The sequence below is a fragment of the Nothobranchius furzeri genome, chromosome 6, assembly GCF_043380555.1.
Source record: "Nothobranchius furzeri strain GRZ-AD chromosome 6, NfurGRZ-RIMD1, whole genome shotgun sequence".
NCBI classification, from domain to species: domain Eukaryota; kingdom Metazoa; phylum Chordata; class Actinopteri; order Cyprinodontiformes; family Nothobranchiidae; genus Nothobranchius; species Nothobranchius furzeri.
Window position 1 is genome coordinate 45,600,938 of NC_091746.1, and position 13,658 is coordinate 45,614,595.

Consider the following 13,658-nt stretch of genomic DNA (forward strand, 5'->3'; position numbering starts at 1 on the left):
CACTATCTCCGCTCCGCCCCCGCCCTCCGCTGCCGCTCGCTTCCGAACTCAAATTATACTGTACCCGCTCTACAACGGCTCCTCTCCGGTGTGGAGACCTGAGGTGCGCAAACAGGCATGCACGGGATTTTCGAGATCTTGCGATACAGTCCGAGCAATAAACGCGGAAGTTAGATCCAAACACCCGTTGTGTGGGAGAAGCATCGGCATGAACTTTTTAATCTGCCCATCATTTGTGTTGAGAGATCAGCAGTGTTTGGATCAACACAGGGTGACTACTTGGATAGTAGAAACTGTATTTATGGCTTATTTTTGTGCATTTAAAGTTCAGCCGCCATTGATAGTTGTTAAAAGTTGTTAAACCTGTGTATATAAAACAAAAAAAACGCTTTTTGTTTATCGATTTATTGTGAAAAAACGGAAGCTGTGCTTGCTCCCTTTCCTGTTGGGCGGTTGTGATTTCTGTCCATTGACTGTGGAGGTGCTCCGGCGTCCGGCAAAAATAGAATCAATCCTATTTTTGCCGGATGGCGGAACGGCGGGCGATGCACTGCGCCGCACGGCCGCAGTAGTGGAACAGCTCTGACTTACTACAACGGGACCGTTTTTGCAGCGAAGTCGTGCCGGAGCTCCGGAGGAAAAGTAATTCTGAGGAGGTGCAGCGGAGCGGAGATAGTGGAATTTTGGGGTTAATGTGGAGGAGCAGCAGGTCTACTCTGAGCCCCTCGCAGATGACCAAACTTCTCACTCTATCTCTAAGGGAGATCCAAGACACCCTGTGGGAAAAACTCATTTTGGCCGCTTGTGTCTGCAATCTCATTCTTTTGGTCACTACCCAAAGCTCGTGACCATAGGTGAGGGTAGGAACCTTCTGGCTCAGCTCTCTCTTCACCACGACAGATCGGTACAATGTCCACATCACTGCAGACGCAGCACCAATCCCCCTATCGATATCCAAATCCACGTTCTCCTAACTCGTGAACAAGACCCTAAGATACATAAAACTAACCACTTGGGGGTTTTTGGAACTACATTGACTTTGAAAAGACTATTGCCAATTCTGTTAGCTCACATGAATACAGTTTAGGGCTGTGTTTGGAGAGAAATAGCAAGCAGGTTGTGGATTTTTGGGCATCGTCTAGAAGGAGGCAGCCTGTTTTATAGCCATTTGTTTTATGGGGAGGAGGATGTGCTGCAGGCAGAGTCATTTAGAAGAGGAACAAGGGGCGTGTCTTGTTAAGGAGCATGGGGTTTGGGCCACTGCAGGCATTACAAACTCTCTGAAATTAGCAGCAGCTGTCCCCGACCTACTAGACACTCTGGTGAGTGTTTGTGTGTGTGTGTGCGTGCGTGCGTGCGTGCGTGCGTGCGTGTGTGTGTGTGTGCGTGCGTGCGCGTGCGTGCGTGCGTGTGTGCGTGTGTGTGCGTGCGTGTGTGTGTGTGTGTGTGTGTGTGTGTGTGTGTGTGCGTGCGTGTGTGTGTGTGTGTGTGTGTGTGTGTGTGTGTGTGTGTGTGTGTGTGTGTGTGTGTGTGCGTGTGTGTGTGTGCGTGCGTGGCCACATTCCTTGTGTATTTTGAGTTTGAGTCTGGGCTCACAGAGACAAGAGACCTGATCAACTGGAATGTGGCTTTTGTTGACTGCTGCTTTTTGGAACAATTTTTGTGAATTCTAAGTTTATTTGAAAAATTCAAATGATGTAGACAGGACAGTGACCGGACTCTGAATAGTTAAGACGATAGAAACACAGCAAACTTTCACTTATGAGTGTTTGGCAATCATCTATCTCCTTGATTTAAAAAGTGGACTAATAGTGCAAAACTATTTTCATGTTTATTTAAATTTAAGTCATGCATAATTCAGTTTGATGAGTGAAGACACCACCTGATACCGTTTCATGACACTGGTATCCATGACCTTCAGAAAATATCTTACGCTTGCTTTTATTGACACCGCCGTCACATGATGAGTTATGTCATGGCAGCATTCTATTCTCCAGACCTGATAAGTTAGTACTGTTTAAAATCGCATTTTGTGGTTTACCCTTTTGACCTTCAGGTCAACCAATCAATATCACTTTTTTTACTGCTTTTTAGTTGTTTGATCATCCTCTCTGAAATTGTTTTGCTTTAGTTATTTTTTAAATCTAGTTTACACTTGTTTTTAATGTTTTTTTAATTGTGTGGTTTAGGCTGCAATTTAGGGTTAAATATTCAGATTATATTTATAAAAGCATTTAAAAAATAACACTTTCTAATGGCCAACTTCACTGCGAAACTGGTTTTACTTGTTATTTTTGTAAATATGATCATTCAGTCTGAATTTCACATACAGGCTAGACATGAAAATGGTCTTTTGCCTCTATTTCCTGCAGAATCTTCTGATAGAAAACCGACGTGAACACTTGGACAAGAAAAGCCTGCCAGTTCCACGTCACAATGAAAAATTAGCTTTCATGGACTCACCCATCTTGACTTATGATGGGGAAGGCTGTTGTTAGTTTATTGCCCAGGAAACAGCAGAGAACATCTCAACCATAGATGTGAATATGTAGATGCCCCATTGGCAGCTGGAGCGCATAACAATATCACCGCCATATTTGATGGGTCTCCTCACTCTCCAAAGTCAATGTAGAGTGTGTAGAGGCTGCATGGGGGCGCAGGTGTTCAGCACTGTTTCCTTGCAGCACGAAGGTTGCAGGTTCGAAACTCGGCTGCGGCCTTTCTGCATGGAGTTGCATGTTCTCCCCATGCATGCGTGGGTTTCCTCCGGGTAATCCGGGTTCTTCCACAGATCACAACATACCCTATAGGTTATAAATTCTAAGTCGCTTTGGATAAAAGTGTCTGCCAAATAAATAAACATTAACATAAACTATGCCCGTTTTTGTTCAGCCCATGTTTGCAACAACCAGTGTACTATTGAAAACAGATCTCGTGGGATTACTGTTGAATTTTCTAACCTACTTGATGGTCTAATTTATTTTTGTTTAATTATATTTATATTTAAGTGTCATGCCATGCTATATGTCTAACTTTGTGAAAAAGCATGATAAAATGTGTTAGTTTTTTTGTGGAGAAAGCAGCTTCCCCAGTAGAAATGAAAGCACTGGGGGCGAATGGAGACCCATTTAAAATTGTGGCCGGCCACTACAGCAGCTACAATAGGCAGCGCCAGTCCATGGGGCTTCCACATAAATCTGTGATCTCAACTAGTAGAAGCTAACTGTTAGGATTATCAACTCCACCACACAGCTAGTTATCTGTGAGATAAAACACCCATGTTGCAAATCAAATGAGTGGCTTTGCTGTTAGCCAATCTGAGGCAAAATCACCAAATATCAAAAATAAAAAATAAGTCTCCAAATACTGTCGTGTTCTGCTCTCTACTCCCCTAGCACATTTCTACTTCCTGAAACAGGAGTGCCCGTGTTTTTTTTCCCACAGAGATAGACTCAAAAGGCATTCATTCCTAGAGACGACTAGCTAGGTGAACTAGACCAAATTTAATTTGGCCTAGGAACGCTCCTTTGGAACCTCTGTGACCCTAGCAGCCTTCTGGCTGGCCAGTCACAGCTCTCAATCAAGGTTTCAAACCGGTACACGGCGCTCTATACGCTTTGTGGGCCAATCAAGGCTCTGTATCGGTTTGGTTGGCGGGATGATACGAAGGAGTGGAACAAGATGGCAATAGCTCATTTGAAATAGCTTTTACATCAATTTTGGAATATTGGGGCTTGGGCTTTATTAGAATCAAAAGCACATGGATGTATTTGAGTTCTTTAGAAAAAGGATGTATTTTTGGAATGCCTTGTTGATCGACTTCCTTTGCGGTGAATACATCATGTTGTTCGTTGTCCAGTAGCACACAGAGATTGTTTGAATGACAACTGTAGCGGAAGGCAAATGTATTATTTATTTGATATTCTGTATAAATATACAATATTACCTTGCTGGATCTTTACTGTAAATATCAGAAGATCATAGGGCTTAATCAGAAGATTATAGGATTTTTGCTTTATTAAGTAATTATGCACACTTCGTTTTGATTAAGAAAAGTCAGGTTTATAAAAGTAAGAATTTATTTTATAACCATTAAAACACGACAAGTGAACTAAGCATATACTGTGATTGGATGAAGGTAAATGTGATGAAGGTTATGTGTCAATGTGTTGTTGATCAGAACTTCTGAATCTCGGAGAGCAGCGTCTCTGGATGAAAAAGAATTTGGATTGCTTAAGCTTTGAAGTTGTTATCGTCAGCGGCACATTCAGACGCAATCTCTCTGTGTTCTACCTCACCCTTTTGATGACCCCCATCACGGATCCGAAGGTCAGAGAGGTCGAATGACCTCGGGGCACCCAGGTCCAGTAGATTGACCGCGAGCACCGACTTCTCCAGTCCAGAGTTGTCACCAGGCAGCACAGGTTGGAATCAGCTTGCATCACAGGAATAACTCTTAAGGAGTTGACCAATATCAGCTTGTTTCTGCAGGAACTATTTTGCTGTCTCAGATTTGTAGGTGCAAAAAGGTTTTGACTACGTGTCAAAATCTTTGATGGTTGAAGATGTCTGGTCTGAAGCTTTCTCTAGAACTGGCTAATCACTCAAAGTGTTTTAGTTTTAAAGATTTGATGTTATAATTTTCACAGCCAATCAGAGGCTGACAGGTTTGAGAGACGTTACCAAAACCCTTTTCAGATTGACATTATGGAATATGTGTGAACAATTCAGTCCGGTTTTTAATCAGAACTGTGTTTTCAGACACACCACTTTTGTACTGGAACTTGTCCTTTTGGCTGCCTTCACACAGCAGGGAAATGTTCCAGATGTCTGGGGGGGGGGGGGGGCAGGCTGTACCCAGATATTGCGTAAACATGGTGCGGTGGGCGTACATGCGTCATTTACCCAAACAAAGCCATTCAGTCAAACATGGCAGATGAAGAGCTAGAATTCTTCTCACTGATCGGACTTATATTAAGCATAATTCTGCGCACACGAAGACGCATAAGAGACCTGGATGATGAAGCTCAATAATGGTTAAAGGAATCACGGAAGCGGTGTGAAGCGCTCCGTCGCGCGTGTAGACGGTACCGTAGGAGGCGAGCTGCCATGGTTCGCCGCATGCTACAGGAGCGAGCTATCTAGGTGCGCACAGCGTCCCCCGGTCCCCTCCTCTTCCCCCTCCTTCCTGTCCGGAACTCGACCTCACCAGTCTGAAGCAGCCACCTTGTCCGTGACAAGTCCGGACCTGTTACTAGGGGCGTCGTCCGGTATTATTACGGAAAACGTTATCCGGATGTTTGTATTCAGACACAAAGGTCTTACGGACAGAGTCCGGAGCATTTCCGTTTTTCATGGCCTGTCTGAAGGGGGCTCAAGACAACTCGGAAACACGCCTTCTTTGATCCAGAGGCTCTGATCTGGGTAAAAGGTTGATTATGTGTCATGGATTTAACTTAACCGTACTTGATATTGTGTGGATGCAGGTGTGGGACCTTGTCGTCAAAACATGGTGAACATATTGCAGTGTTGTCTAGTAGACAACATAATATAACATCCATTCAGTGTGCACAGATTAATGAAGCATTTCATTACAATATAATGATTGTAAGTAGCAATAAACAAACGTTTATTTAATGATTATCTAGATTATAAGTCATAGAAGTAGTTCATATTGATTTATTAAATCATTCTCGAATTTAGCGACTGATTCACTGGAGTCCAACCCTCACCGGGAACAGGTCCGACTTACTACCGGCTGTTGAGGGTCTGACCTCATGAGGAAATTACTATGCAGTGATTTTCTCCAAAATGACTGTGCTTAAATTGCTCTGAAAAGCAAATAATCACATCAGCGCCAAGAAACTTCATTTCCCATGATGCTTTGCACACGGAAGCATTGTGATGACGTCACCGCCTAATACCAGAAACACGATCTGCGGGAGGCGGGAGCTTGGAGCTTTCCCGCGACTTCAAAGACTATAAATCATGAATGAGACAAAGAAACCTCGTTCTTTTGCCCAGGATACCTGGCGGTTAGGACACGCTTGTCGAACGCTCCGACTTCTTTGAGCACGCGGAAGCTCTAAGAGCCAAGTTGAGCCCACGGGACCGCTGATCTGCTCGTTTCTGCTCCCCTCCAGTGATGTTTGAGGACACAGAACCAGCGGAGAGAAACAACAACTCCATCCAGCTCTCAAAAACGCTGTAAGTTGTCAAACTCAGCCCAAAAGGAACTTCGTTTTCTTTGTGTCCAGCCGTGGAGAAACACTCGTGGAGCCAAACAACGGAGAAAGCATCAAACCGGCGGATGACGCTGAAAACTGCGGAGAAAAACGGAGAACCGTCAAATCATAACAGCGGGGGACGCCTTGCTGCTTTGGTGATCAGAAAACTCATTTTTTTCTCTCCTTTTCTTCTCCCGTTTCCTCTATAGTCCAGAATAAGCAATAAACCGCTTCTATTGCTTAAAAAGTAGCTTCGTGTTTTCCTCTTTCGTTCCAAATTCGTCCTTCGGGTCATTTTGAAAGAATAAACTGCTTATTAATCATTGTTTGGTATCTTTAAATGTTCGGCCATGGCCAGGCTGATAAACTAAGGATATTAACTCGTGATTAATCTTTTGTGTTGTTGCATGATCCTTTGAAATGTTTTGAGTGATTTAAGGTTAAGTTACTACTGATTCTAAGTGCTTTGGAAGTTAAAGTGCAAGTTGCCACCCACACTTTAGCCAGACAAAGGAGTCAGCCATCTTGTATTCAAGACTCCATTTTGAATCCATACACACGCACACACACTACTCCTTTGTGAGAACAAAGGACCCCATTCATACATCCTACATACACACAAAACACCTTGAACATTATTTTGAATATACATCCTTTTATTATATCACATGGTTATTATTCATTTATGCCACTGTTTATTCATTTGACAAATTGTTAATTAAACGTTATAAAATTCAGATTTTCGTCTCCAGTAGCTTTGTTGTGTCGAAGAGAAGTCTCTGCTCCAAGGATTCTACGAACTTCAAGAAAGACTGATAAGAGTTTTGGATTCAATTTTTCCCCGGAAAAAGGGGAATGGTGCCCCGTATATCTAAGAATATCTTAATTAATTAATAAATCAGTAAATATTTACATATTTACAGAATTTATTGAAGAATCCAAAAGTAAGTTAACGCTTACGAATTGTTCGCTCCTAATAACCCCAACATTTTATTGGTGCCCCGTGTGAGGCTTGGATACACAGAGATTTCTATCCGGCACAAACAAACAAATAAATCCAAAGAGCTTGAATTAAAAATAATCCGTTGTTCAGCCTTGAACCAGCAACAGAGTGGTGCTGATTTCGCTGAGCAGGAAGCTGCATCGAACTCTCACCAGTAACTCAGTGCTTCTTTAAAGGTGCAACGTGTAAATTAATTCTGGTTGACTTTTAGGTTAAAAATTCAGTTTTTTCCTTAAAGGTGCAACGTGTAATTAATTCTGGCTAACCTTTTAGGTTAAAATTCAGCTTTTCCTTAAAGGTGCAACGTGTAATTAATTCTGGCTAACCTTTTAGGTTAAAATTCAGTTTTTCCTTAAAGGTGCAACGTGTAATTAATTCTGGCTAACCTTTTAGGTTAAAATTCAGTTCCTCATTAAAGGTGCAGCGTGTAAGTAATTCTGACTAACCCTTTTAGGCTAAAATTAACTGCTAATTTAGCGACTTTAACTCACAGTGGCTATTATAACTAACTGAAACCTTCACTCAAAGACTGATAACACCTTGTTTGCTAATATTCTGAAGGAATAACTAGCATATTTAACACTGCAAGTGTTGTAAGACGTTGCTACGGCAACGCACCAGCTTTTGCTAAAATACTGAAAGGAATAGTATTTTAAGCGTCAGTCACGGCATTCCGTGCAATCTTAAAACGCTAAAACCTGTGCGCACAAAGGTTAATTTAGTGTTTTTCTGCTACAAAGCTAGCAGTTGCTGCCCAAAAGGTGCAGCTTGAGCTATCTGCAGAAGCTCTACTAGGCTATTTTTGGTTCGGTTGTTAAATGGAGGGACAGAGTAGTGAACTGACTAACTCCCAGCAACCAGGTGGCGCTGCGGCCCACGACTATGAACCTGGCCTACTTTCTGGACAAATATTGTCCAAACTGGTCGCGGTTGCTCGAGAACCCGACTACCCTTCTAGGGATTTCACTGAAGAACAGCGTAGCGACGAGCTAGAAGCTGTAATTGATCAAATAGAAAACCCGGATGGTACAAAACCAATCCAGGTTCACTTAGCTAAGTTAGCCCTGATCCTCTATCAGAGAGGACTCCAACGTGGTCAGAAGATCATGAACCTCCAGAGTATGCTAGCTGAAAAACAGCGAAATGGAAGGCTGATCGAGGAAGACAACACCAGCACCGATTCTGGGGAAGATGGGGAGAAGACCCCGCCCCCTTCTGCTGATGACAACAGACAGTGGGAAGGGGGGGAACACCGTGACTCTGAGGCTGAGCCAGAGTGCTCTCCCACACCGGTACGAAAGCAAGCCGGCAAAGCCAACCAGGGTCCGCCCAGGACGATCGCCAAAGACCAATTGGTTTCCTCCACCCAAGGAAGCGAGGGACCGCCGTCCCGCCGTAAAGGTAGGCTACCTCCTGATACGTCTCCATACGATAATCAACAGTATGTGGTGTGGGACTCTCTGGACAGACGCACGCCGCAGGGGAGAGATGAAGCTTATCTGTCCCAACCTTCGGCCCCGTTCCCTACACACACTATAGGGCATTCAGGACCATCTAGGGGCCGAGGGCAGTTCGCCCTCGAATCCCAGGTTGGACCACCACCCTCATCTTCACGGCCTTCTCAATCAGTGAGAAGTCGACCAGCTGAGCGGCACCTCTATTTAGACCGCTCCCCCAGTCCACGAAGGGTGCAAGGTGCCGATTGGGGTTATGCACCCCAACCTGCACCTCAACCATCCACCCATCCTAGCTACTCCGGTATTCGGCATGCCGGTAACCAGCTGCAGGACAAAGCATCATACGCCAGTCCGTATCCGGACAAAGTGTATTACGCAGAAGCCCCAGTTGAAAGACGCAGGCTGCACTACGCAGACGTGCCCCGGGAGGAGGACCTCCCAAGACACCCACGTGACGTGCCAGCAGCCCGCCACAGCATGCCGAACCCCGATTTGGGCCCCAGGAGTCAACATTGGGAGCCCAGAGCACACCAGCGATATCCAGCGCCCTCTGAGACAGACCATGGGTCAGAGTCAGAGGATGACGCGCCGTACTGTGAGTCAGGGCTCCGTGTACGTCAAATTGAATCGCTAGCTAAAGACATAGAACGCTTTGATCCTAACACCAATGAATCCAATGTCGACGATTATCTCAGGGAGATAGAACGTTGTCTGCTTGATCTTCCAGCACCCTCTTCAAGGGAAAAGCTCAAGCTAATTTGGAAAACCACATCTAGAACGGTGCACGGTTTCATGGAAACTCTACCACCTGACATTCGTGATCGGTACTCCTCGCTCTGCCGAGCGTTGAGAGATGAATACGCCACGTATGCAGACTCTGCGTCAGCTACAATGGGGGCCTTCTCCATCAAACACGGGAGGAACGAACCCCCCAGAGAGTATTATCGCCGACTCAAAAGTGCTTATTTCCAAGGTCGAAACGGCCCTGGGCTCGAGGAAGACCCTGCCTTCAGATCCCTGTTCATTCACAACCTGCACGAGTGTGTTCGATCCGAAGTCTCAATGTATTGTCGGATGAAAAAACTGACAACTCAGGAGATTAGGAGATATGCTCAACAGGCTTGGGAAGCCGGCGGAAAGCCCCAAAAGCCTGACGCACATCACCGCGTCATGCACCTAGCTCCCGACACCGAGCCGCGTTTGGAGCTCGAAGGCACAGAAGCTCCACCCACTAAGCCAAAATCTGCTAAACCTAGACCTGTTAAACCGCGAGAGCAGTCCCAATCTCCTCAACAGGGGAAGGGGGGTGCTGATTGGCCGCCTAGGTCTGGACAATCAGACAGGAAGTGGCCCAACCAAAACCAACGGCAGGCAGGTCGGAACAGTGGAAGGTTTAAGGAGCGCCGCCCACAGGTAGGTCCCGAACACAAGTCCGCAGGTGAGTACTTGACCAAAGCCGACCTCCAGGAGATGTTTCAGCAGTTCCTAGCTAAACAGAAGGAACAGCTGAGATCTGCAGATGAGACCCCTGCACCAAAGTCTGCTTCTAAGAAGCCAGACTCAGAGCCAACGTCCGCATGACTAGGCGTGGCTCAACCCCCCAGCGTGGCCAGGACTTACCTGATCAGTTGGGGAAACACTACTGGTAGACCACAGGAGTCTCCTGAAATCTACCCCCCAGAGAAACCAGATACTAAATTTCTGAAGTTCCTTGGTGACTTAACAAACCATGATCATGCTCGCCGTTTGTACTGTAGCACCAATCTAGGTGGATGCATACAAGTTGATGCTCTGCTGGATACCGGCTCAGAAATCACCCTGATGTGCTCCACATTGTTCCATCGCGTGTCTGACACCATGCGGTCGCTCGGGAAACCAGTCCAGGTTGAACCTTGTGACCTGAAAATCACCAGCTACACCCAGACCCGGGAGTGTATCACTCACCGGGCGTGGCTGGATATCACCTTCCAAGACATGACTCTGGTTCACCCGTTTTATGTCTGCCAGCTAGACACTGAACCACTTCTCATTGGTCAGGACCTGCTTGAACGTCTAGCTCCCCTCATCGACTGCCAGAAGGGTCAACTGTGGGCCCAGGTGGACACACCTAAGCCCTGGAACCCAGATAGCAGCCGACCATCCTCCATTCTTGAAGTCAGCATAAGTGAGCCGCAAAACCCTTGTTCCAAGGTCATGCCCCTTCCTACGGCTCCCACAGACGATGTCCGCCTGCAAAGGCACGAAACCGCTCCTGGAACTCCTCTCTGCACACATTCATCTTTTCTCTGCTCGCTGAAGAACGTCAGCCTGCAGCCATATGCACCACACATAGTTGGTGGTCTTACCATCAACTGCACCCACATCTCAGATGCTCGCCTTGCTCTTTGGTCGGAAAAGTCAGCCATCAGCCAGCAGATGTTTGAACACCTGCGTCAGAAGGACCCCCTTCTGGTCAGTGTGACACGTAGCCATCGGCTCTTGTCACCTACTTGGCCGCAGAGGCTCCTGAAAGCGCCAGAGGTCTGCTCTCTGACTATCCAGCTTGGAGCAAGACAGCTCACACATACATTCAGCATCATACCACAGCTTGATCCACCTGCACTCATCGGAGCAGATCTGCTGGTTCGACTCGGTGCCCAGCTGGACACTTGCAATCAAGTCCTTTGGGCCCGGGCCACACCATCCTCTGAGCCTGGCTCAGAAGGCCCTGAACACTTGCTGTCCGGTCAGACCATTCCACAGGCCTGCCGTGCAGTGGTTGAGGCCAGCACGGTTCTGCCCCCACTGGTCAAAGGAGTGCCCGTTCGTCTGACTCTGATGAAGCATCAGAAGCTGCCAGGCACACAGGCCTTCTTCCAGCCATCTCCGCACTTCTTGGAGCTCAACTTAGCCGTCTGTGGCACGCCACTCTTGGAGCTGAACAATCGTTCTGCCTACTTGTTGGTCGAAAATCCGACCCGGAGTCCTATCCACATGCCGGCAGGAAAGCCCTTGGGCATGCTGATAGATAGCTCATTCCATGACTTCGAACTGTCAGTCCCCGTGATCGGACAACTTCCGTTGTTCTTGAACGACAGACAGGTTGGTGTAGACACATTCAGTACTTTCCCTTCACAAATGATTACCATCAAGCGGCATGAAGCCCTTCCTAAGGAACCCATTTGCAGTGCAACCTTAGATACTGACGGCGGTCAGTGTCTAACGGTTTTTGCAATAAATACTCAACCCTCTGAGTCACCGGTTGAAAGCCCGGAACACCAGAGACCCTCCTCCTCTGAACCTTATGACGGCTTCGAGGCCGAAGTCAGCCAGCAGCTTGACAAAGCGGATGCGCTGGAGTCAGAGGAGCAGAGAGCAGCGCTTAGAAGCCTGTTCTATGAGTTTCAGTCCCTCTTATCCAGGGACTCCCTGGACTGTGGACTCACAAACCTGCATACGGTTCGCATTCCAACGAACCCGAATGCCCCTCCTACTTTTGTACGTCAGTACAAGATTCCCCTCGCTGCTTATGAGTCGATCCAGGAGATCCTCGATCAGCTGAAGGAGAAAAACATCATCAGAGAGTGTAACTCCACTTACAACTCTCCCATCTGGCCGGTTCTGAAACCGACTGGGAAATGGCGTCTCACCATAGACTATCGTGCACTGAACAAACAAGTACCTCTCTCCAGGTGGCCTATGATCCATTTAGATCAGGAGCTAGCCAGAGTCAGAGATGCTCGTTTCTTCTCTACGGTTGACGTAGCCAACGGCTTCTGGACCATGAAGGTTGAGCCGGCGGACCAGTATAAGCTGGCTTTCTCCTTTGGAAATCGCCAATATACTTGGATTCGCTGCCCCTTTGGCTACTCTAACTCACCTGCCGAGTTCAACATCTTCCTCCACAAAGCCATGTCAGATGCTGCTTCCAGAGGGAACCTCATATATGTCGATGACATCTTGATGAGGAGTCGAACCTTCGAGGAGCACCTGGCCGAACTCCGTCACGTGCTGCAACAGCTCGCTGACGCCGGAGCTAAATTGGCGATTCTCAAGGGACAGTGGTGTCGAACCAAAGTGGAGTATGTTGGACTGCTGGTTGGCCCTAATGGAGTCGAGCCCCAAGCGGGACGCATTAGAGCCATTCAGGACATCAAAGCCCCAGCTAATCTGACTGAACTCAGGAGCTTCCTCGGAGTCTGCAACTACTCCAGACAGTTCATTGAGGAGTACGCTGAAACAGCGAGGCCCCTCACTGAGCTGCTTCGGAACGACACACCTTTCGTGTGGGACAGACCCCAAGAACTCTCCTTCCAGTTCCTAAAACAGAAGTTGGCGTCCGCACCCTGTCTGGCTTACCCAGACAAGGATAAAGAGTTCTACATAGAGGCTACTTTCTCCTCTCACTGCCTGAGCGCTGCTTTGAAGCAGAAACACGATCAGGACATGAGAGTTGTGGCATACGCCAGCAAGCCTCTGAGCAAGGTGGAACTCCAATTCTCAGACTGCGAGAGAGCTCTCCTCTCTACAGTCTGGGCCGTCGAACACTTTCGTAGTTACATCGGTGGACAGAAAGTGATCATTGAAACGTGTCATCAGCCCGTCACCTTCCTAAACAGCCAGCGACTTCGCGAAGGAAGAGTGTCAAACAGCCGCATTGCGACGTGGATGATGGTGCTCCAAGGATACAACATTGAGGTCAAGTATGGTCAGAACACCAAGCTAGCGCTAGGACAAGGGCTAGCAGGCTGCCAGCACTGTGACTCTGACTCCGTCATGGGCCCCCTGGACACACCTGCCGCAGTCTACCCAACCGCATCCAATCATCGCTACTTTGATGAGAATGTTTGCCAAGGGCTTCCGAAAGTTTACACTGATGGATGCTCCTACCTTCACGAAGGCCAGCTCCGTGCTGGGGTTGGAGTCGTTTGGGTGGACTGTGACACTAAGCAACCAAATCACTACCTGTTGGGCCAAAAGTCTAGTCAGTAC

The 13,658-nt window shown here is 47.1% G+C and overlaps 2 protein-coding genes across 5 annotated transcripts in view; both read left to right on the forward strand.

The window, feature by feature from the left end:
* palm2akap2 (PALM2 and AKAP2 fusion) overlaps positions 1–13,658 on the forward strand; it is a 114,672-nt gene that overhangs the window by 18,592 nt on the left and 82,422 nt on the right. The window lies entirely within an intron of this gene.
* On the forward strand, positions 1,524–10,274 carry LOC139070308 (uncharacterized). The gene is made up of 2 exons (XM_070552246.1): positions 1,524–7,406; positions 7,469–10,274. Exon 2 carries the CDS (start codon positions 8,049–8,051, stop codon positions 10,266–10,268), a length of 2,220 nt encoding a protein of 739 aa, XP_070408347.1. The 5' UTR covers positions 1,524–7,406; positions 7,469–8,048; the 3' UTR covers positions 10,269–10,274.